At 39.2% G+C, this 25354-nt stretch overlaps 1 protein-coding gene across 1 annotated transcript in view; it reads right to left on the minus strand.

Annotated features, from left to right (window-relative positions):
* GXYLT2 (glucoside xylosyltransferase 2) overlaps positions 1-25354 on the minus strand; it is a 72149-nt gene that overhangs the window by 33926 nt on the left and 12869 nt on the right. The window contains exons 2-3 of the mRNA XM_074344460.1: positions 16933-17125; positions 12696-12827 (exon numbers count right to left, since the gene is read on the minus strand). Of these exons, the coding sequence (XP_074200561.1) occupies positions 12696-12827; positions 16933-17125 (325 nt within the window). The remainder of the gene's footprint in view (positions 1-12695; positions 12828-16932; positions 17126-25354) is intronic.

The raw sequence follows: 25354 nt of genomic DNA on the forward strand, positions 1-25354 counted from the left end.
CTTTCAACTTTGTTCTTCCTTTTCAAGATTGTTTTGGATATTGTGGGTGTCTTGAATTTTTTCTTAAGACTTTATTTTTAGCGGTGTTGGGTTCACAATAAAGTTGAGAGGAAGGTACAGAGATTTCCCATACACCCTGCGCCTCCATATGTGCATAATCTCCCCTGTTATGAACATCACTCACCAGAGTGGTATATTTGTTACCAAGGATGAACCTACATCGACACATCATAATCACCCAAAGTTCATACTTTATATTAGAGTTCACTCTTAGTGTTACACATTCTATGGGTTTGGACAAATGTATAATGACATATACCCACCATTATAACTTCATACAGAGTATTATCACTGCCTTAAAAATCCTCTGTGCAATGCCTATAAATCCATTCCCCTCTCCCAAATCCAGGCAAACACTTTTTACTGTCTCCGTAGATGTGCCTTTTCCAGAATGTTATCTAGTTGGAATCACAGAGTATGCAGCGTTTTCAAACTGGCTTCTTTTACTTAGTAATATGCATTTAAGATTCCTCCGTGACTCTTTATGGTCCAATAGCTCATTTCATTTTAGCACTGAATAATATTCCACTGTCTGGATGCACCACAGTTTATTTAACCATTCACCCACTGAGGGATATCTTAGTTGCATCTGAGTTTTCACAATTATAAATAAAGCTGCTATAAAGATCCGAGTGCAGGTTACTGTGTAGACATAAGTTTTCAGCTCCTTTGGATAAACACCAAGGAGCACAACTGCTGGGTCATATGGTAAGCATATATTCAGTTTTGTAAGGAACTGCCAAACTGTCTTCCAAAGTGGGTGTACTATTTTGCATTCCCACCAGCAACGTATGACAATGCCTGTTGGCCCACAACCTTGACAGCATTTGGTGTTGTCAGTGTTCCAGACTGTGGTCATTCTGATAAATATGGAGTGGTATCTCCCTGTTGTTTTAATTTGTATTTCCCTGATGATATATGATGTGGAGCATCTTTTCCTACACTTAATTGCCACCTGTATATCTCCTTTGATGATGTGTCTGTTAAGGTCTTTTGCCCATTTTAAAATCAAGTTATTTGCTTTCTTATTGCTGAGAGTTCTTTGTGTATTTTAGGTAACAGTCCTTTATCAGGCGTGTCTTTTGTAAATATTTTGTCGCAGTCTGTAGCTTGTCTTCTCAATCTCTTGATATTGTCTTTCACAGAGCAGAAATTTTTAATCATAATCAAGTCGAGTTTATCAATCATTTCTCTCATGGATCGTGTCCTTGGTGTTATATCTAACAAGACATCACCATACACAAGGTCATTTAGGTTTTCTTCTATGTTATCTTCTAGGAGTTTTACAGTTTTGGATTCTACATTTCAGTCTGTGATCCACTTTGAGTTAATTTTTGTAAAGTGTGTAAGATCTGTGTCTATATTCATTACTTCGTCCATGGATATCCAGCACCATTTGTTGAAGAGAGTATCTTTGCTCAATTGTACTACCTTTTCTCCTCTGTCAACGATCAGTTGGCTATATTTATGGGGGTCTATTTCTGGTCCCTCTATTCTGTTCCATTAATCTATTCTTTCTCCAATATCACTCAGAATTCTTAATTACTAAGGCTTTATAGTAAGTTTTGAAGTTGGGTAGTATCAGTCCTCCAACTTCGTTCTTCTTCAATGTTGTGTTGGCTATTCTGAGTCCTAAGCCTCTCCATATACACTTTAGAATCAGTTTGTTAATATTCATAAAACAAACTTACTGGGATTGTGATTAGGATTGCATTGCATCTATAGTTCAAGTTGGGAAGAACTGACATCTTAACAATATTGGGTCTTCCTATCCATGAACATGTAAGATTTCTTCATTTACTTGGTTCTTCTTTGATTTTGTTCATCAGAATTTTGTAGTTTTCCACCTATATATCTTGTAGATATTTTGTTAGATTTAGGTCTAAGTATTTCATTTTGGGGAGTACTAGTATAAATGGTACTGTGTTTTTAAATTTCAAATTCTGCTTGTTCATTGCTGGCATATAGGAAAGTGATTAACTTTTGTATATTAATCTTGTACCCTGCAACTTTGCCATAATCATGTGATTTTTCTCTGTTAGATTGTTGATGTAATAAATTACATTAACTGATTTTTAAATATTGAAACTTGCATACCTAGGATAAATCTCACTTGGTCATGGATTAAATTTTTTATGCTTTTTTAATGATAACTCACAGAGAAAAAAATGTGACAATGAGTGTGTATATGTCCATGAATAACTGAAAAATTGTGCTGAACACTGGAATTTGACACAACATTGTAAAATGATTATAAATCAATAAAAAATGTTAAAAAATTTTTTTACGCTTTTTAAAAATTTTATTTGCTATTTTTTTTTTTGAGGATTTTTGGCATCTATGTTCATTAAAAACATGGGTCTACTTTTCTTATGTCTTTGTCTGATTTTGGTATTAGGGTAATGCTGGCTACATAGAATGAGTTAAGAAGTATTCCCTTGTCTTCTATCCTCTGAAAGAGATTGTAGAGAACTGGTGTCACTTATTTCTTAAATAAGAACCAGTATAACTTATTTCTTAAATGTTTGGCAGAATTAACCAGCAAAGCCTGGTGCTTTCTATTTGGAAGGTTATTAATTATTGATTCAATTTCCTTAGTAGATATAGACCTTTAAGATCATCTATTTCTTCTTGTGTGACTTTTGACAGATTTGTGTCTTTCAAGGAATTGATCCATTTCATTTAGGTTACCAAATTTGTGATCATAGAGTTGTTCACAGTCATTTTTTTTTTAATCATACTTTCAATGTCCATTAAAAGGAATCTGCAGTGATGCCTTCTTTCATTTCTGATACTGGTAATGATGTTCTCTCTTGTTTATTTGTAACCTGGCTGGAGGTTTATTGATTTTATAGGCCCTTGAATTTCCACATGGATTTTATAATTAGCTTGTCAATTTCTTCAACGAAGCCAGCAGAGATTTGCTAGGGAATGCACTGAATGTGTAGGTCATTTTGTGGACTACTGCCAGCTTAGCAATATTAAGTCTACCAACCCATAAACAAGGGTGTCTTTCCGTTATTGAACTCTTTAATTTCTTCCAGCGTCTTTTGTACTTTTCATATTACGGGTTTTGCACTTGTTTTGTTAAACTTATTTTTAACTATTTTATTATTTTCATGTTATTGTAAATGGAATTGTTTCCTCAATTTTACTTTTGGGTTGTTCACTGCAAGTGTTTAGAAGTCCAACTGTTTCTGTGTCTTAAATCTTGTAATCTTACTGAATTTGTTTATTAGTTCTAAACATTTTTAAACTGGACGCCTTTTAGGATTTTTCATATATGAGATGACGTCATCTGAAGATAGAGACAGTTTTACTTCTCTCTTTCAAGTCAGAGTTTATTTTATTTCATTTTTTTTGCCTAATTGCCCTGGCTAGACCCTCCAGTACAATGCTGAACAGAAATTGTGAGATCATATATCTTTTTCCTTTTCTTGATCTTAGAGGGAAAACATTCAGTCTTTTACTATTAGGTATGATGTTAATTGTGGGGGTTTTGTAGATGACTTCCATCAGGTTAAAAAAGTTCCCTTTTATTTCTAGTTTGTTGCATGTTTTTATCATGAAAGGAAACTGAATTTTGTCAAATTTTTTTCTTGCATATTGAGATGATCATGTGGTTTCTGTATTTTACTTATGTACTGTATTATATTAATGGATTTTCAGATGTTAAATCAACTTTGCATTCCTGGTCTAGAACTTAACTTGGTAATGGTTTATAATCTTTTTGGATTCTATTTGCTACTTTTTGTTGAAAAATTTTCCATCTACATTCATGAGTAATGGTCTGTAGTTTTCTTTTCTTGTGATGTCATTGTCTGGTTTTTGTATCAGGTTAAAATCTGGCCTCAAAGAATGAGTTGAGAAATGTTCCTGTCTCTTCCGTTTTTTTTTTTTTTGAAAGAGACTGGGAAGAATTGATATTAATTCTTTAAATGTTTCGTAGAATTCATCAATAAAGCCACCTAGTTCTGAGCTTTTGCTTGTAGAAGTTTATTAATTTGAAATCTTTTTTCATTTGTAAAGTAGCAGTTTACAATGATACATTTCACTCTAAATACTGCCTTAGCTACTTCTAATAAGTTTTGGTATGTTATGTCTTCATTTTCATTCATTTGAAAGTATTTTATAATTTCCTTTGTAATTTTTCCTTTTCCCTATTGATTGTTTAGGAGTGTGTTGTTTAATTTTCACATATTTGTGAACTTCCCAAATTTCTTTCTGTTATTGACTTCTAATATCATTCCATTGTGGTTGGAGAATATACTTTGAATGACTTAAATCATTTTAAGTTTATTAAGGAGTTTTTATGGCCAAATAGATGGTCTGTCCTGGAGAATGCCCAATATGCACTCAGAAGAAAGCGTAGTCTGCTGGTGTTGGGTGGAGTGTTTTAGAGATGTCTGTTGGTCCAGCTGGTTTACAGCATTGTTCAAGTCTCCCATTTCTTTGATGTTCTGTCTACTGTTTAACCCACCATTGAATGTGGGGCACAGAAGCCTCCAATTCTGTCAGTTTTTGCTTCATGTATTTTGGGGGCTCCATTTTTTAGGTGCCTGTGTGTTTGTAACTCTTATATTTTCTTTTTGGATTAACACATTTTTCATTATAAAATGTGCCTGTTTTTCTCCAGTAATGTTTCCATTTAAAATCTATTTTATCTGATATTAGTACAGCCACTCCAGCTTTCTTGTGGTTGCTGTTTGATTGACATATCTTTTTCCATCTCTTTGCTTCCAACCAATATATTGTGAACCTTAAGTGTATCTCCTGTAAACAGCACATAGTTGGATTGTATTCTTTATCATCTATCTCTGTCTTTTGATTGGATCTTTTATCCTTCATTTAATGTTATTATACAGTTCAGTTTATGTCTGCTGCTTCGCTGGTTGTTTTCAATATGACTCACATCTTTTTCATTCCTCTAGTCTTCTGTTACTGCTTTCTTTGCACTGAGTATTTTCTAACGTAGCATTTTAATACATTTTTTCATATATTTTTTGAGCTGTTTCCTCATGACTGGTCTAAGGATTGCCACATACATCTTATCAGAAAACACTTCAGATTTATACTAGCTTAATTCCAGTGAAATACACTAATGTTAATCCTATAACTCTATTCCGTCTTCTCCATTTCATGACATCACTGTTGTACATATTACATCTATACTGTTACCCAACAATATAATTGCTACTTCATACAACTTAATGTGTTTTAAAGAAGCTGAGAGAGGAAGACGAGCAAGTATATGTTTATGGAGTTTGTTACATTAACTTTCTCATATACCATTTTTTGTTTTCTCCATTTTTTCCTGTGAATTCAAGTTACTATCTCATGTCATTTTCTTATTTCACATAATTTTTCTCCATTCCAACCTCCTTTGTGCTATTATTGTTAAATACGGTATAGGCCCAACATGTAATTATATACATGTCTTATACAATTGCTTTTTATTTTTTAATTTTTTTATTGAAGTATAGTTGCTTTACAATGTTTCCGGTATACAGCTAAGTGATTCAGTTATAAGTGTAGATATGTGTATATACACCCCCCTCCACACACACATAAATGTATTCTTTTTTCAGATTCTTTTCCATTATAGGTTATTACAAGATATTGAATATAGTTCCCTGTGCTGTAAAACAGGTCCTTCTTGTTCATTTTATATATAATAGTGTGTATCTGTTAGTCCCAAATTTTTCTCTCTTCCTCCTTCCCCTTTGGTAACCATAAGTTTATTTTCTACTTCTGTGAGTCTATTTCTGGTTTGTAAATAAGTTCATTTGTATAATTTTTTTAGATTCCAAATATAAGTGATATTATATAATATTTATTTTTCTCTGTCTGACTTCATTTAGCATGATAATCTCTAGGTCCATCCATGTTGCTGCAAATGGCATTATTTCATTATTTTTAATGGCTGAGTAATATTCCATTGTATAAATCTACCACAACTTCTTTATTTATTCATCTGTCAATGGACATTTAGGTTGCTTCTGTGTTTTGGCTATAGTAAATAATGCTGCTATGAACATTGGGATGCATATATCTTTTTGAGTTAGAGTTTTCTCTGGATATATACTCAGGAGTGTGATCGCTGGATCATATGGTAACTCTATTTTTAATTTTTTAAGGAAACTCTAAGCTGTTCTCCATAGTGGCTGCACCAATTTACATTCCTACCAACAGTTGTTAGAAGGGTTCCCTTAGCTCCATACCCTCTCCAATATTTATTATTTGTAGACTTTTTGATGATGGCCATTCTGACTGATGTGAAGTGATACCTCATTGTAGTTTTGATTTACATTTCTCTAATAATTAGCAATGTTGAACATCTTTTCACGTGCCTGTTGGTCATCTTGTACAACTGTTTTTTAAAAGAAATCAAAAGAAGAAAGAGTAAGAAATGTTCATTTATATTGTCTTTTGCATAAATGCCTTTACTAGTGCTCTTTTTTTTAAGTGTAATTTTGAGTTACTGTCTGGAGTCACTTCCTTTCAGCCTAAAGAACTTCCTTTATTATTGTGGGTTCTGCTATAAATGAATTGTCTCAGATTCTACTTATCTAGGAGTGACTTTATTTTACCTTCATTTAAAAAATAAGTTTACTGGATATAAGATTTTTGATTGACAGTTCCCCTCCACCTTTCAGCACTTTAAATAATGTCATCCCATGGTCTTATGTCCTCCACAGTTTCTAATGAGAAGTCAGCTATTAATGTTATTGGAGTTTCCTTATATATGGCAAGTTATTTTTCTCTTGCTGCTTATAAGACTTTGTCTTTCAGGATTTTTACTATGATTTATCTGTGTGTGGATCTCTTTGAGTTAATCTTACTTGGTTCATTCATGTTTGATATGTAAATTGTTTTGCATCAAATTTGCAAATTTTCAACCATTATTTCTTCAAAATTTTTTCTATTCTCTTTTCTCTCCTCTCCTTCTGATGTTCCCATCATGCAGGTTCTGGTGGGTCTGATAGTGTTTCACATCTCTGAGTCTCTGTTCAATTTTATTCACTATTTTTCTCTGTTCTTCAGGTTATATAATCTCTATTGATTATCTTCAAGTTTACTGACTCTTTCTACTTTAAATTCAGACATACAGTGCGCCCCCCTAATGATTTTTCCTTTTCAGTTATTTTACTTTTCAACCCCAGAACTTCCATAAGGCTCTTTTTAAAATAAAAAATAATTCCTTATTGACAGTCTTGATTTTATGAAACTGTCATCATATTTTATTTTACTTCTTTAAGCACAGGTTCCTTTTGTTGCCTGAACATATTTATAATGGCGGCTTTTAAAGTCTTTTTCTACCAAATCTGTCAGCTGGGTCCTCTCACCAGGCAGTTCCACGGCCTGCATTTCTTCCTGTGAACGAATCACATCTTCCTGTTTGTTTGTATGCCTCATTTTTTTTTGTTGTTGTTGTTGAAAACCATATTGTAGCATGATAGTACTACTTTAGGATGTTTTAGATAATATATAGTAGCAACTCTGGATACCGATCCTCTCCCCCCCCACTGCACACCCCAACCCAACCTGCAGGGCTTGTTGGTCTTTGCTTGCTCATTTGTTTAGTATGTTGACCGGAGTACTTCAGTGAAGTCCACTTCACCCACTGTGTGAAATCTATGATGTTGTTCCTCAGTGGGTGCAATTCGGCGCATGCCCACAGTCACCCGGGATGACAGTGGATTTATCAGGGCTCTCTCTGACTGACTCTTCCGCGAATCATTCTCTTAAGCTGTCCACCTCTGTTGGTATTACACCCAGCTATTAGCCTCCACTAATTGCCAGCTGATGGCTCTATTGTTTTTGACAATGGCCTGACCTGAGGCACAAATCGCTCTGCAGTCTGGTCCAATTAAAGGCAGGCCCACCTGCAGGGAGCTTTCTGGAGGACAGCGTTTGGGCTTTGTTCTGAGACTAGGAGGGCACTTTTTATTTGCCTCTTTCCTTGGTGCTTCCCTTGTAAACTAACTGGACTAGAGTTTAGCTTGTTGCTCTCATGAAGTTACCAGCTTCCTCTTAATGTAGGGAGCCTCTGAACCCATGGCCACACTTGCCTCTGGAATTTAAGCTTTGCGACACATAGCTAGTAGAGATGAGAAACACTAATGACCTGCCTTTTCCCAAGGAAACATCACATCCCTCAACTGGGAGCTGTGGAGGAAAGGATCCCAGCGTCCTTGACTGAGTTGTCTAGAGATGGGTTTCCATGACGCGGAGGTATAAGGGGAGCAGGGTGGGGTAGGAGTAGGTCATGGTTCAAACATCACAGATTCTCACTCTTCACTGAGCTATAGTAGATTTTCATGAGAAAGAAATCTGTTTCTTCATTTGCTTAGGCCCTTTGGACAATTTCCAAAAACTCTAGATGTTTTAAAAATAATTTTTACCAAGGATGCTTGTTCCATGGGGGAGAAATTCACAGAGCTTCTTATGCCACCGTTTTAGATGTCACCACCCTGCCAGGCTCTTTTTCTGCTGCAGTAGCTAAGCTTCTAGAACGTAGATCTCAGGCTGCTTCAAGCAATCATCATTCTGACCGGGAGAGAGACAGACGGAGCCCTGGTGACATTATAGGAGCCTTTGGATCTAGCCATGCTTGAGATTAGCCCTATCATCTGGACTCCACAGTCAGATAAGTGAATACATTTCCTTCTTTGCTTAGCTAGTTGAAATTGAGTTTCTCTCACATGTAACCAAGAGTTGTAACTAATATCCTGAATGTCAAACTTTTAAATAATGTGTGAGTAAATGATAAGTACTGTGGAAAGCTTGTTCAACAAAATTGGTATCCAGAGTCATTTTCATGTGATCTTTTAGGAAGCTAATGTCATCCTGATAATTTAAGGCCTCTGAGTGCTTGATAAAATAAATAGACATCATTTATGGTCCTTCTAGTTGAAGGTCCTCTTAACAAGGATTTTTAATATATTCCTATTCACCTGTCAATATTTGTTGATATTCAAAGGGTTGTTTCCAAGGAAGTCTCAATGTTAATCGCTGGTTCTGAGGTATAATACTACTAATAAAACAGAAGCCTGATCTTAATTATAAAAAATTTTAGTGTATCACGTAAACTTCTCTGTTCCATCAGCCTCCGGCATTTCGGATAAGCATACGGTTTTCCAAGTATTGGAACCAGTTAAAGACCTCTTTAACAAATTAGAAGTGGAAATGGGGAAGATTATATGTTGTTGCCCTTGATGCGACATAGAAAATCTAGTTAAGTAAGATTTTTGTTTATTTGGTATGGTATTACTTTGAAATATTAAAGAAGAGGACAAACTTGTTAGAAATACAGAGTTACAAAAACTCTCAGGACTTATTTACAAGTTAAGACTGTAAGCAGTGTTATCCCTGTCTCTCTTGACGATATTCCTCCATAACTCCTTCCTTGAATGTAGATGCTTATGGCAAGTGTTTTGAGCAAGAAAGACATTAGACATTATTACAATCTTGCAACTTATTAAATCTCGGTTAAAAAAACCTTTTTCTGGGTGAAGCCTGGATCGCACCGTAACTTACCTCATATTACCATGTTCAGTGCTACTTGTCAATAAAGTCCCTGAAGATCCTGCAATCCAGGGACCCCTTGTCATATTTTAAACACTTCCAGGATCTCCAGAGGATCACATTATTGAGGACATAGGTCTTTATAATCAAAAAGGCACAGTGTATAACAAAATACAGAGATCCATTATAAAATTTCATTGATTCCTATTAAATGAGGGAAAGATGATGTGAATTCATGAAACTCAGTTATTCTTACAGAAGTAAAGGCTTTCTGGCCTTTACTAAGGAAAAAGGGGAAAGTCCTTCAGGATCAGTTTTAATGGACAGATCTGACTTCTTCGTGATTGGCATATTATTTTCAGTACTTTGAGCTTCTACCTGAAAGCAGTATGCAGCCTAGAAAGCTTAATCGAGCCATCTGCCGTTTGGTTTGCACTAATAATGGTCCTGCTCTTAGATCCACTATTCACAGATACAGAAATGTAAACATCCACTGATTTTCAGGACTTTGGAAATCTTGGGTCGGTGAGATCTGAATTCCACTAACTGTACTTGAGAACCTAGTAAGCTTGAGTCGCAAAGGCTTGTGCTTTGACCTTATTCTGATTAATAAAATCTTACCTGAGAAAGGGTTTCATCTCCAGGTTTGGGGTAGATGCCACCCTCTCATATAAAAAGGTAAGACTTTGATTCTCAGTCAACTGACTGACCAGGGCTCGAATATCTGTAGTTGAGAATCTCCATCCTCTCTGTGGTGCTTCAGCACCACCCCTGGTTTGGTTTTATAGAGACGAATTTCAGGAGAAATGTCACTTAGACTTTATTTCAAATTACCCTGAGGATCAATATATCTCACTGATGTCCAGAAACTCCATGTTTATAATCTGCCATTATGATATACAACTCAGAGAAGGTAAATGTCCTGTCAACGGCAATCTCTCTTTATTATTTTTAAGGAGGGCTAGTTTCCATTATCAAAAGCAGATAAGGAATGCCAGCACTCATTTGTCATTCAAAATGGAATATACTTGTTTAGCTGGGGATTAATGAATGAAAACCATCATGTGTTTTTTTTAAACAGTGGCAATGAAGTCACAATTCAAGGTCAGGGAAAATTCAAATTGTGTTCTCCTGGGTTGCTAACACTTTTCTGGATGGGCTGGGGGCGGGGTGATAATTTTCCAACAATAACTTGGGCTTTCTAATTTTTTTTTCCCCTAAAACAGAGATGAGAAGCAGAAATCTGAGATTTTTCTGTCCTCTCCTTAAATGGTAATTAGTTTCTATATCTAGAGATTTTAGTTCTGATCTGAGGTAGTCTTTTCTTACCCCCGTTTTTACACAATGAATCTCATCTCACGACATGTATGAAAGTCTGTGGCTGGTGAAAAGTAGGTCATTTAATAGTGAGTGGGCTTGTGAACCAAATCAGCACCGATAATACATCCTTGTTTTTTTCACAGGTTCTTTGTAGGCAATGCTAAAAATGCCACTTCCCATTTGGGGTTTCAGACCAACAGATGGTAAGACTTCCCTATGTGGATGCTTCTCAGGTACCTCAAAATCAAAATATGTCTCAAATTAAGCTCAACTCCTCACTTACAAATAATGTGTTCAGTCTTCTCCATCTTTGAATAGCACTGCCATCCATTCCGTAGGTTGAACTATAAGAAACCGCCTTTTTTTTGTAGGTCATAAATAGCTAAATATTGGCAATTTCAAACAGATCAACCTTAATAGTTGTTCAGGTCAGAAACCGAGGTGAAATCTTTATCACCTCCACTTCCCTTCAACTCTACAGCCAGCCAATCACGAGGACTGGTAATTCTATTTCTCAGGCATGTTCTGCATCCATCTCTAAGGCAACCACCAGAGCTGAAGTCATCATAAACTGGCCTCAGCAATTCCACCGTCCACACTGCAGTGAACCTGTGAGTCCTCTTTAAAACCCAAGTCCAGTCATCTCACTTCCACGCTAGAATTCATTCCATGGCTTTTTACTGCCCTTAACACAAAGACCAGACACTCCAACATGGCCTGCGGGGCTTGGCAAGCTCCAGCCCCTGCTGACGTCTTTGTCCCACCACACTCTACCTTCTGGTTACTGTGACCTTCTTTTTTCTCAAACATGTTCCTTCCTGTCTCAGAGCCTTTGTACTTACTATTCTGTCTGCCTGGAAACCCTCTTCTCTCTCATTACCTTCCATGTCCTTGTCACTCAGTGACCCCTACTACTCCTTCATTCACATCTCAGCATAAAAGCCATGCCTCAAGAGAACCTATACATGTCCAGATGGAGTGGAACCCCATGGTATACACATCCATGAGACTCTGTTCTCCACCTCAGCACGGATCCCACTTCTACCTGTTCAATGCCTTGCTAGACTCAAACTCCAAGGGGGCAGGACCATAGCTGTTTTGTTCACCGCCTTATCACCATCACTAAGCCAGGGCTTAGCACCTAATGGGCACTCAGTAAATGTTTACTGAAGGCATGAGCTCTCACAAATGTCAAGGTTGCAATTCACAATTCAAAGCTGCCATCTTTGTTCAGTGGTATTCTCACTTTCGTTATATCTTCAGTGATATTTTTATTTAGGGTTATTTTACCAAAGGAAACAAAAACATTCAATATGAAAATTCAGAACTGAAAAGGCTCACCAGAACTCTGGACCTTTTCTGAATCATCCCCTAGCACGGCTTCATTCAGTAGTAGTTATTGTTGTAAGAAAAATAATAATCTAAGCCAACACTTATTGAGGGCCAATTACATGCCAAGCTTATGGAGAAAACTGAGGCTTAGAGAAGTTGGGAGATTTAATGAGGTTCACACACCTAGTAAATGGTGGAGCCATAGTCACAAAGACCCATAATCCAAGACATGCTTTGGATGTTCTCTGTCCCTCAATCCTTGGGAAAGACAGCTTCTCAAACACAAGGATACTTTCTCTACACCCTGAAAACTAAGAGCATCAACTACAGAATCCAAGAGGAACATATTTTCAACTGTAAGTCAAAGTTCTCTAAATATACCCCAGTTAATTCCATGATGTTTCCAAGAGCAAGTCTCTCCCAAGCAGCATCTTATTAAAAGCAGGTGTTTTTACCGGAAGAAAAAGTCTCTGGGCAGCACAGGGTTTGAATAATTTCTTCCATTCCTGAGGGTTTCCAACTGAAAATGTGATAGGGTAGATTCTGTGCTCAAACTTCTTTGTGTAAGAGTCAGGCCACTGTCGTAGCTGAAAAACATGGAAGGTAAGAGGAGGGTGATTAGACACCAGAAATACGGAAAACACCTAAAGCTTCTGGGTGTTCAGGTGGGAATTATTCAGGCAGCTTACACAGAAAGTCTAACTTTATTGCCACTACCATGCTCACTGAATGGAAGATCATTGCTAAGATTTTTAAAAATAACATCCAGAGTTGGCAAGGATGATGGAAAACTGGCACCTAAACACTGTAAGGGTAAATTTGAACAAACTTCCAAGAGGACAATTTAGAAACTGGTAACAACAAACTCTAAGACAGAGGTACAAGGACTTCCACCAAAACCTAGTTTGTAATTTAAAAAAAAACAAAAAACTTTGGAACAAATTAAATGATCAATAATAAAGAAACGGGAAAATGCATTATGATATAACTACACAATGGACTAATGTACAGTTAAAATTAAGTAGATCTATATGTCCTGGCATGAAAAAATGTTTATGATATATAGTGAGATTTTGGAAAAAGTAAAGAGCAAAAAGAAATTTATAATATGATTCTATCTTACATGGGAAAATACACGCTTACGTATTTTATAGGATTTCCTTGACTCTTTGATCCTGTTTGTTTGCTTTAAAATGTCAACAATTGCAAAAAAAAAAAAAAAATCCTATCTTCCAGTAAGATTTATACGCCCTTGCCAATCTATGTCTTTTAAATGGAATTTTCAGTCCATTTACATTTGTTCCTCTGCCTATGTTTGAACAGTATACTGACTCCAGCCATTGGAAATTCCTCTTGACACTCCTTCCCATGGCAGAGCTACACACACACACACACACACACACACACACACACACACACACACAGAGACACACACACAGACACACACGATATTGAAGCCTCATAGGTGCCACCTAACTCCAGAAGGGATGGGTGGCCATTCCCACTTCTGTGCCCTACTATTTCCTGATTCTGAGTCTGCGGCAGGAATACAGATTAGCCAAACTTAAATCACATGTTTGACTATGAACTACCTGGAGAGGTTAGGAAATCAACCAGCTGGCATGTTCAGCTTCTATATTGGGAGATGACAAAAATAAATGAAAACTTTCAAATACGAAATATCAACAATGTAGATGGAAAATATCACCAGACATATTGTACTCAGACAGCTTTTAAAAAATTTTCCTTAAATCTGACAGAACTTGCCCACAATGCAGTGTCCAGAGGGATCATGATGGCGATTAGTATTTTGTTTTGTTTTGTTTTGTTTTGACCCTGAGGTATGCGGTTCTGAACCTCCCAGGAAGTTATCACAAGAAACTCTGGATATTCCCACAATGCCTCAGTGTTGAAACCGACAGCCTTGAGAAAGGTGGAATAACCTGTCCCTCCACACTAGCATCTCATGTGGCTGCACGGGAACCCACAGCTGCTGATCTGCTGCTTGAGGGATAGCACAGTGCCCACCATAGGGAGATGTTCCAGGGAATCTTTGTGAAATGGAGGAATAAATAGATGATCTGATGCAGCCTCACAATTATATTCTGCAGCAAGCAGAGCAAGAATCATTTATCCCTTTTGTGTATCTACTTCAGGTTTTTGCTTGGTACAGTTGACGAAATTGGGGCTGAGAGAAGTTCTGTGACGTATCTAAGAGCCAGTGTTTTACATCTAAACTGGCACTATGATCCCAGCATGGACAAGGGGTGAAACCATACACCCTACTGAGATTTTTAACACCCTACCATAATTTCCGTTGTCAGTGAGCTTCATTGGTCTAATAAAGACCCGAGGAAATAAGCCATCAGAGATAAAGTCATCAGAGCAATGCAAAACGTGGCACAACTTCACAAGTATCTACAATAATTCCCCCATCCTTTAGCTCCTAATTCATAATGTCTCAGGTACTATGGCTCATAACGAATCACCCCAAAACTTAGTACTCTAAAATGACCATTTATTATGCTCACATATGCCATGGACCGGGAATTCAGACAAGGCACAGAAAGGACGGCATGACTCTGCCCCACGCTGTCTGGAGCCTCAGCTGGAAGCCTGAAAGGCTGGAGGCTGGAGGCTGGGTCATCAGAAGGCTCCTTCTCACAAGACTGGTGGTGGAGGCTAGTTACCGGCTGGGGACCTCAGCTCCTCTCTGTGTGGGCCTCTTCGGATGGGCTAGTTTGGACTTCCTCACTTCCTCACTGTTCCAGGGGGAGGCAGCCCAAGAAAGGGCCTTGTGACTGCTTCTGGACAGTTAAATATGAGCAGAAATGTCACTGTCTAGGCAAGGGAGTGAAAAGCACAGTGGTGATTGACAGTCCCTCTCTTTCCTGTAGTGGCATCTCAAGAACTGTAGGGGCCAAATGTTCCAGGAGGTGCAGTTGACGGTTTCTGTCAACTGCAGTCCCAGACCTGGGGGTTGCCATGTGGACAGGGACCCTGGTGCCTCCAAACATGCAGCAGGTGTGTGGAAAGTCTCTGAGCTTTCTGGGAGTAGTGACTGCAGCCTGACCTAGCCTATCTTGACTATCTCCTTTATCACTATCTCCTTTATCACTCCTGCTGGCCCCAAGCTGCAGACAGGGAAACCAACACCCAAAAAGCCCACACGCTTTGCCAGAGATCACACAGCAAGTGAACGGGGGAGTTGAGCTCTGAATTCGAGTGTTCTGTCTACTAGGTCGAGAGGTAGTACGATAGAGTGGTTGAGTTCGTGGAGGTTTGAGTCAGTAACCTTGAACTGACACCTGATTAGCTAATTACTAAGGCTCTTTAGAGAGCCTCATGATCTCAGTGAAATAGGGACATGGTTGTTACCATCTTCAAAGGACTGCGGTGAGGATTAAATAAGAGTAAATCATAAACCATAAGTAAGTCCTTTATAAAGGCTATTTTACTTTTTCAATTATTACTATTATGACGACTACTCTTATGATTATTAATTATAATTCCCCTTACACCACAGCTTCAGAACAGCTACCTATGTGTGTTGCAATGTTTTTCCTTGCCCATTCCTGATTCAGATCTTTTTCCAGGCATTTTCCAATCAATTTCAAAGCCCCAAGACTGTTTACTTCTTGGCTTCTCTTAGTGAGGATGTCAAGGTGATTTTTTCCTTTAGAAAACATAACACATCTTCTAGCTTTCTGTTATCAGTCTTCCTCTGCCCAACATGCTTCTGTGCCTTTTCTCACTAGCATGACTATCCTGGTGGCAGGAGAAGACTCTCAAGGAGAACAAAGCTCAGTCTGCAGTCACTTGTGTACCAAGCCTGGAGAGAAGAGGCACTTCCGGAGCTCTTCTCCTGCCCTGGTAGGAAACCATTGCTTGTTCCTCAGGATAGGAAGAGGCGAATAAACGATGACCCAGCCACAGAATAAAAGATTATACAGTCAACAAAAAGGGACAAGGTGAGAATGTGTGAGTCCTGACCTGGAACGATGCTGATGATAAGCTTTTAAGTGAGGAAAAGCAAGTTCCAGAATAACACATAGAGAATAATCCTGATTTTGGAAAAGAAATATGTTTTAATAAATGTATAATATATTTATTACATATATTTACAAATATATATTAGAATAATGCACGTATGTGTTATACACGTATGTCTACTTAAATATACATGTATACATACATACATATGCAATCACACAGATATGTAAACACACACACCTCTATATGTAGAAGAATCACTCAAAAGTGTTGACTGTGATAGTTTCTGGTGTGGGAAAGAAGGGTAACAAGGACTTCTACCTTTTAATTTATACCTTCTGTACTGTTTGAATTTATTTTGATGAGCATGTGTTATTTGTCATGCAGAAAACACACATACGGAGATAAAAATAAGCTGCCTGACTCCCACTGAGAACAATGTCAGTTACACCAGGAGGGATGGGGCCCTGGGTCAAGTGCTTTAAGTGCATCATCTCATTTCATCCTCACCATCTCTCTCTAAGGGAGGTGTCATTATCCCCATACAGTATAGAGGAGAACAGAAAGGCTCGGGGTCAAGGGTTCACCAGCACACAGCTGAGTATGTGGCAAACTCCAGTGGGAAACAGGATATGCATCTTCCACAATGCGGTCTGTCTGCACTCAGTAAATACCGGGCCACAGTTTCTGCACACTCACCTGCTTGTCAAACTCAGGCTTCAGAGAGTCTTCCGTGAAGATGTGAAACTGCATCTTCCTGTGGCTAAAGAGCACGGCCGATTTGAGCATGACCAGTGTCTCCTCCAGCCGATTGCCACAGGCCACCACAGCAAGGTGGATCCAGAGCTCGGGTGGCAGCACAGCTTGGAAACTCCTGGGTTCCCCGGGCCTCCTAGAAAGAAGAGGAACAGGTTAAAGCTATTTCTAAACTCATTATATATATATATTAAAAAACCCAGCTAGTGTATGGTTGGAACATTTCAAGACACGAACAGGCACAATCTGTTATATTTTATAAAGTGATAAGCATTTTGACAATTCTTCCTGCTTGGAGAAAAATACCATTTATTCCCATATTTATCCTGGCAATAGCAGGATGAGTCACTGTTTGGCCTACTATAGGTGTCTGAGGCTTTTTTCTGCCAGCATTCAGCTGTCTAGTGCCTGCTGGCTGCCTCCTGGCCCATGTTTGGAAATGGGATTGCTAAACTCTGACAGCTGACACAGGGCTGTGGCGCTCCCACTCACACAGGCCATGGAAATTAGATTTGAATGCAACTTGAACAAGAGGAGGGTGGGCGGTGGCTTTCCCATGTGAAACAAGCAACACGATACTCCCATCATCTGGTTGGTTTTAGGTTGCAGTGGAATGCATGACCACTGGACCAAAGGAAAACCATGCAAACCCGGGAGGTGAGCAAAGAAAACAACCCATGGGCCTCCATTACATCCTGGGAGAGTCTTGAAGAAACAGGTGTTAATCCTAACAGTCTCACTCAAGACTGCTGAGCTGGCAGGTATGAAATTCAGCTTCCAGTATGAAATTCCTCTTAATGAGAAGCAGGCAGGAGAGGGGGCAGGTTAAGCTGAAAATTACCAAGGTATCAAATACCCAGTCAACAGCTGAGAGGGGAACAGGGTCCAAGAGTCCAGAATCATCATCCAGCTATTTCCTCGTAATAAAAGATTTGTTCCAGACAAGGAGACACAGCCAAGCCTCAAACACACCACTGAGAAACATTTGCAGGCAAGTTGGAAGAAGTTGGCCTGGAAAAGGTGCCCTGAGACAAATGAAACTAATTTACTTGCACAAAAGATCTGGAGACCAGGGGAACTTGGACGTGGAATGCTACCTTCCTTCCAAAAACTTCGAGTTCAATCAGCGTGCTGCTCCATTATTCACTGCTCTGTTGAATAAAGGCAGTCTTGCTCCAGATTTCTTTCACCAAGAGAAAAGTTGAAGATGTGGGTGGAGCACTTTGGATAGCTTCCAGTTTGATTACTTAAGAGCATGCTTAGTAGAAGCATGGCCTCTTGGCTTAGTTAGGCCCAGATGCAGTTACTCAGACAGTAGAGACGTCCTATGTATCTCCCGAAATTGTCCACTTCTTGTCACCCCGCTGCTGCTACTTGATGAGGCCACCATCTTCCCTCACCTGGATCATCGTGATAGCCCCTGGATGGTCCACCTGTCTCCAGTCTTGTCCTTAGCCCCCACCCTATGATTTCTTCTTGTTGCTGCCAGAGTGGTATTCTTCTTAAATGCAAAAAGGATCGTGTTATTCCCTTGATAAAAATCATGTAAGGGCTTCCTACTTACAAGATCAAGTCCAAACTGCTGATTGTGGCTCTTACTTAGATCTCCTTTAACTGCCTCCCACACCCCCAGCCTGGCTGGACATTCATTCATAACCACTGTCATAGTCACACCTACATTCATATTCACCATCTCATTTCTAGTCATGAGACCAGGCTGGGTTGTCTCCAGGTCTTGGCACATGTACTGTCTCTCTCTCAGAAATGCTCTTCTCTTCTCTCTTTTCCTTGCTAATTCCAGCCCATTTATTAGCCAACAACTCTATACTGAGGACCTACTATGTGCCAGGCACTGTTGCAGGTGCCAGGAAGACAGTAGTGAACAAAACAGACCAACATGCCTGCCCTTGCAGAAGTCACATTTTACAGGTGGTGGGGGAAAGACCAAGAAATAATTAACAGTCAAAGCATATAACTAAGAAACTTTACATAGAAAGTTATCCAGTGATAAGTGCTAGGAGGAAATACAGAGTTGAGCCAGGAAGGATCCTGGAGCGACTGATGGGCTGGAACATATTATACAGTGCAAAGTTAGGAAAGTCCTCACTAAGAAGGTGAGATTGGACGACAGTCTGAAAGTTGGGAGGGAATGAGTCACGTGCATTTTTGCGTGTGGAGGGTTCCATGCAGGAGAACAGTCAGAGCCAAGGCGCTAAATCAGGAGCATGCCTGGTGAAACTGAGGACCCCTGCCTTCAGGACTCAGATGCTTTCTCTCCCTCAGCTTCATGGCTGGGTTTTCATAACCCACTATTAAAGCCAATTAACTTATGTGAAGGGAAGGGAAAGATGTGTCTCAAATAATGCTAAAATCACAGTCAATTAAAAAGAATGACACTCAAAATATCAGCCAAAACATGCTACAAAAGAGATTTAATGCAAGCTCATTTGCTTAAAATTATGCTCAATATTTAGGAATATAGGTATCAAAAGGTACTAAAATAAATAATGCAATATCTTAGCTATTTTAAATGTAAGCCATTACCCTACCCCCAAGTTGAATAACTCTGCCTAGTTTAGCTTTACATACTGGGCTTCTACATGAATAAAAAGTTTTTTTTTTAGTTTATATTTATCTTTTTTTTTTAACATTTTTTATTGATTTATAATCATTTTACAATGTCGTGTCAAATTCCAGTGTAGAGCACAATTTATGAATAAAAAGTGTGAACCTCAGTAACTAAAACAATAAAGAGGTTCCATTTTATTTTCGGATTGTCAAAAATTTAGAAATAAAAGATGGACCATGTGTGTTATGGAGTGCATCTGGAGGGAAAGCTCAGACACTGCTGGAAGTGGTGTAAGTTGCCCCACACACTTTGGAGAGCCGTTTGACAACATTGAGCAGGAGTGAAGATATATATATATATACACCATCACTCTTCCAGTTCCACTCCTGCACATATGACCTGAAGAAGCTCTTGCACATTTGCACAGGACCCAGGCAAGAACGTTCACAGCAGCCCTGTTTATAAAAACTGAAAAGTTGGAAATAACTTTCCTGTCCAGGCATAGGAGAATCATGAATATATCTGACAGGTTTAAGCGGAATACTACATAGCAGTGAAAAATGAACAAACCAGAAAGTCACGTATCAACCTAACGACAGAGGAAAAATAGCAATTTGTAGAAGGACAGTGATTGATGATACTATTTTGATGAAGCTTAAAAACCAGCAAAATAGCCCTGCGTGTTGTTCCAAGATGTATGAAGTAATCTTGCATGAGGATGAGAACCATCAAAGGCAGGGCAATGGATATCTCTGGGGACATATGTTTCTATTTCTTAAGATGAGTGCAGGATACAGAGAAATTATGATGTAATTGTTGGTATTATTTGTGTATCCAACTATTTGACAAATACTTTTTTTCTTTTTTGGTGGGGGGAGGTAATTAGGTTTATTTATTTTTTAAATGGAGGTACTGGGAATTGGACCCGGGTACTAAGTAATTGAACTTAGCATGCACTCTATCACTGAGCTATACCCTCATGGCTCTTTCTCTTTTTAATTAAAAAAGCTTGCCCTTCCCTGCGGCACAGCAGGCCACTTCTCTTCTCTGCAGGCTTCAGTGATTTGGGACTGCATGGTACAAAGAGCAGGGGCTGGGGCCCGCAATCTTTTTTGGTGTCTGGTGACAGGTACTTAAAAAAAGAAAAAGAAAAGCCTCTCCTGGTGGCAGTTAAAGTATCAGTGGCTGGGGTTTAGCGAGACCTCTGCGCCCTCACTCTATTTCCTCTCACGTTACACTCAAAGTCTCAGGCTTCAGGTAGTAAGCGTTTGTGTTGTGTGGTCACAATGAATAATCAAGTTTAAGGGCGCTGAAGTGGTGTGCCTTTCACCAACTCCTACCAGTGCCACACTCAGCCCCTCTCAAATGTCACCTGAAGACTCTGCAAGGATCAAGGGAAGTCCAGTCAATGAACCGAAGACTCCTTTACCCCGTGAATGACCAGGCTTTGGAGGGGAATGGATGATGGGGAATTGTACTTCCCCTGCTCTGACCGATGGCTAACTATGTTCTCATTTATCTTTTATAAAAGAAGACTGGAGTAGACATTTGCTGTCCAGGACTTTTAAGGACCTGTTGCTAAGGCTGGAGCTGATGGCAACCACCTTGGCCACCATACTGGTAGAGACTGAATGGGAGTCAAGGGAGTAGAAATCAGAGCCAAAAGGTGGCGGGTCAGATCTCAGGTGGCAACACTAGAGCACCTGAACCCAGTTTCCCTGACCTTCACCTTGGACAGTTCATTTATCAAGTCAATAAATTCTCCTTTGCATAAGTCAGTTTGAAATGCAGTTACAACTTAGCAATCAAAACAGAGTCATAACTTAGGTCTTTACAATAGGCTTCCAATCACCTTTGACTCACTCTGCCTCTCAGCCTTGCCTTGAGTCATCCTTAAAATGCTCGTGGAATCCATTCCTTTCCTGTTGCTCAGTGCTGGGACCCTGATCCAAATCCCCATCATTCTACTAGTTTCACAGGTACCTTCTAGTGCAGGAGGCTCCCAACCTGGCTGCATCTCATGACGCCCGGAGGTGTCTGTTCACATGGGAACCCCCAGCCCACAGAGATTCTGATTCAGTGGGTCTTGGGTGAGGCCCTGGAACACACTTGTATGAAAACCACCCATAGTTCATCTCCAGCCAGGAACTAATCATCTGAGCTGTCCTCTCACCTCCCGTCTCTCTCCCAAACTCTTCCCCCGTGGCCTCAGGAATGTCCACCCTGTCCTCAGCCTTTTCTAAGGGTCTTCTCTTCACCTCTTGACTCAATGAAAACATGGCTGCCTTGGGAGGATGCCTCCTCCCCAGCAGATCCCTCAAGTGGAGGCTGCCTTTCCTCCCCTGTCCCAGGAGCCTCAGGGGCAGTGCATGGGGCTGGTGTCCTCACTGCCCCTCACTGCCACACCCAGACTCAGGACACGTCTTCACGGTGAAGTCTGTGGACGCAACTATTCCAACTTCCTTGTTGGTGTCACCTCCTAGTTACTCCTCCTCATTCACTGAAGAGTCACATTCATTCTTGCTCACAGTGCCCCTCCCCACCCCAGTTCCTGTCATCATTCTTAGGGACTTTGACTGCTGTTTAGAAGATGGTTCCAGCATCCTGACCCTTTAGTTTTGTCAGCTGAACACCCTCCACCTTTTCCTTCTCACTTTCTGAGACACATCGGGGGCTGTGCTCATATCCTGAACTGTCACACAAACTGGAATGTTCTTCCCTAGCTCTTTGCACAGCTACATCCTTCTCTTGGGACAGCAGAATGGGCCTCCCTGACCACCTCATTGAAGGAGAACTCTCCTTCTTATTCTGTCATAGTCTTAGTTTATTTCCTACCAAAAACTTACCTCAGCTGCTGATTACATATTCTTTCATTGTAATTTATATCTAGTATACAACATTACTTACAATCAATACATTTCAGTTTAAATTTTCAATTTAAAAATATAAAACATTATGTGTTGAAATAGTAAAGTTGGTACGTGAAAAAAATTTTGCATGCTACATTCTAGTCTTTATTCCATTGAACATATACTTTCACAGCTGTGCTAACGGTGGACATATAATTTTATATTCTCCTTTTTTCATCTGATTCTTTTATTTTTCTTGTTACTTCTAAGTCTTCATGACCATCATTTTAACTGGCTATCTACCAATCCGTCCACTTAAAACACCATCGCTTATCATCATTTCTTTTTTGTTGGTTGTGTCCAATTGTTCTCAGTTATTTAAAAAAATCTTATACTAAACCTGTGTGGGCTGATACACATTTTTTCTTCTTTTGCATAATTTCCTTACACTAAAGTTCCTGAAATGGATATACCAGGTTAATAGCTGTTATCCTGTCAAGAATGTGATAGTTTTTCAAATTTACCCAAGAGTTCTTGGAAAACACCAGGCCATGAAAAGAAAAATAAAACATATAACAAACACTAGCCCAGCCACGTCTGAGCTCCTGGAATGAGGTAACCGTGGAGCTGGCTGCTGAAACAAGACGAAACAGGTTTGCATACGGCATCAGTGACTCCAAATTCCTTGTGTTCCAAAGCAGTAATTCGTTATCACTTACATACTGCATCAAATAACATTGAGTCTCATAGTGAGGAAGTTACTCCATTTTCAGTTCTTTTTCAATAATGTCAATAAGAAAGTCTCGGCTGGTGCTAGTATGTCTTTAATGCCTTCCTAATGTTGCCTAATCCTCCCTTTCAACTGAAAAGACAGCACACCTCAGATATAGAACCTTCAGTGGGCAGGAGTACCAAGTTAGAAATGAACATTGTTTCTTTCATTTTCTTAGTGTTTGATTTGACAATTACCTTCTATTTATGTTATTGCTGACAATTATGGCAATGACATCAAGTTTCCTTTAAAAATCAATATACTTAGGATGTGGAGAAATTAGCAACCTCAAACATTGCTGGTGGGATTAAAATGATGCAGCCACTTTGGAAAAGAGTTCTTCATTTCCTCAAAATTTTAAATACAGAACTACTATATGACCCAGCAATTCCACTCCTAGGTGTACACCCAAGAAAAATGAGAACATGTGTCCTCACAAAAACTTGTACATTTAGAAATGCTCATAGCAGCATTATTCACAATAGCCCAGAATTCCAACCCAAATGTCCATCAACTGATGAGCAGATAAACAAAATGCGGTACATCCATACCATGGAATATTATTTGGCAATAAAAAGGAAGGAAGGATTGATACATGCTACAAAATGTATCAACCTTTAAAACCATGAACTATGAACCTTGTGAAAATATAAAAGACCACATATTTTATAATTCCATATATAGGAAAAGCCCAGGATAGGAAAAGCCATGGAGACATAGGCAGATTAATGGTTACCTGGGACTCACAGAAGGGGCAAATGGGGAGTGATTGCTTCATGGGTATAGGGTTTCCTTTTCGGGGGATGAAAATGTCCTGAAATTAGAGAGTGGAAATGGCTGCACCACTCTGTGAACAAAATAAAAACCACTGCACTGTACACCTTTCAAGGCTATTTGAATTATATTGCAATAAAGCTGTTATTAAATCAATAAAAGGCACTTTTTTTAATAACAAGAATAGATTTAAATTTTTTTCTCTTAAAGTTAGCAATGGTAGTGTGGTCATATTATAAGACTTAGGACGCTGACATGGGAATGACTGAGGTTTGGAAAACGCTGCCCCAGCTGTCCTGGCTTAAACTCGCCCTGTGCTCGGATGAGAAATGATGCTCAGAATAACAGAGAAGGCTCAAAGCAGAAGCAGCCTCACCACTTCCATGCTGCCTGAGATGAAGCGTCTCCTTAATTGCTTAAAAGTCTCAAGTGTGTGACTTAATTAAACTTCAATTTCTGGAGTGTATAAATAATGCAATATGGCATTTATGTGTAGTGCTATTTACTCTGGAGCCTATTACTGCAAAACACACTGAATTATTAAAGCGAGTAATTGGTTCTTCTCAGACCCTCTTTTCCATCGTCTCCCGCTACCTCTTATCAGGGCTTCTCCTTAACTGACAGGCTAAATTAACTCAGGTAAACCTGATGCTCCGATCTGGGCAGGCAGTGTGAGCCTGATGGAAAATCACAGTTCTTTAAAGATAGCCTGAAACAGTGCTGCTGGTGACTAGTTTTAATAGAGAAGGAAGCACAGAAATATTGGAGGAAAATGGCAGAAGATAAATTTTAAGAGACTGAATACGTTTACCTTAGGGGAAGACTAGATTAGCAGAATGTCCTTCCCTAGTGGAATCTTTTACAAGATGAAGCAATGGCTATTTGAACGTGGAGAGGTTTGTAAATGAGGTCAGAATGGCCGTTTAAGAAGTGGAAACACCCTGATTCAGCCTGTAGGAGCAGAGTCTGGTGATGGGTGATTATATCCACGGTAAGTGCTGGCAGCGAGAGGCGCTAATGAAGTTCCCTGCAAACCGCAGGTTTGGGAACACATGAAACCTTTGACAAAAAATTTCCCCACTGAAGCTGTGAGTCGAGCCTTCACTTAGAAACCCAGACATGACGCTAAGGACTGTGCTAACAGTTAAATCACTTTTAATGACCCATGGTTTGGAGTTAAACCAACTGTCGTTAATCTTCCAAGACAGACAGAAAAGCTGACATTTGCCTTGAAGTCCCGATATTTTATGAATAGTGTTAACAGAATGCCAAAAATTCTGCCACGAGGGGTAGGCTGAATAAAACTATTTGATAAGTGCATTCAATTATTAATAGTTTGTATTTAGTTTGGATCATGATGGGACACATGGCTGTGCTTCTAAACAAGTCAAGATCTAATGC

This window comes from Camelus bactrianus, chromosome 17 (assembly GCF_048773025.1).
Source record: "Camelus bactrianus isolate YW-2024 breed Bactrian camel chromosome 17, ASM4877302v1, whole genome shotgun sequence".
In the NCBI taxonomy this organism is placed as follows: Eukaryota; Metazoa; Chordata; class Mammalia; order Artiodactyla; family Camelidae; genus Camelus; species Camelus bactrianus.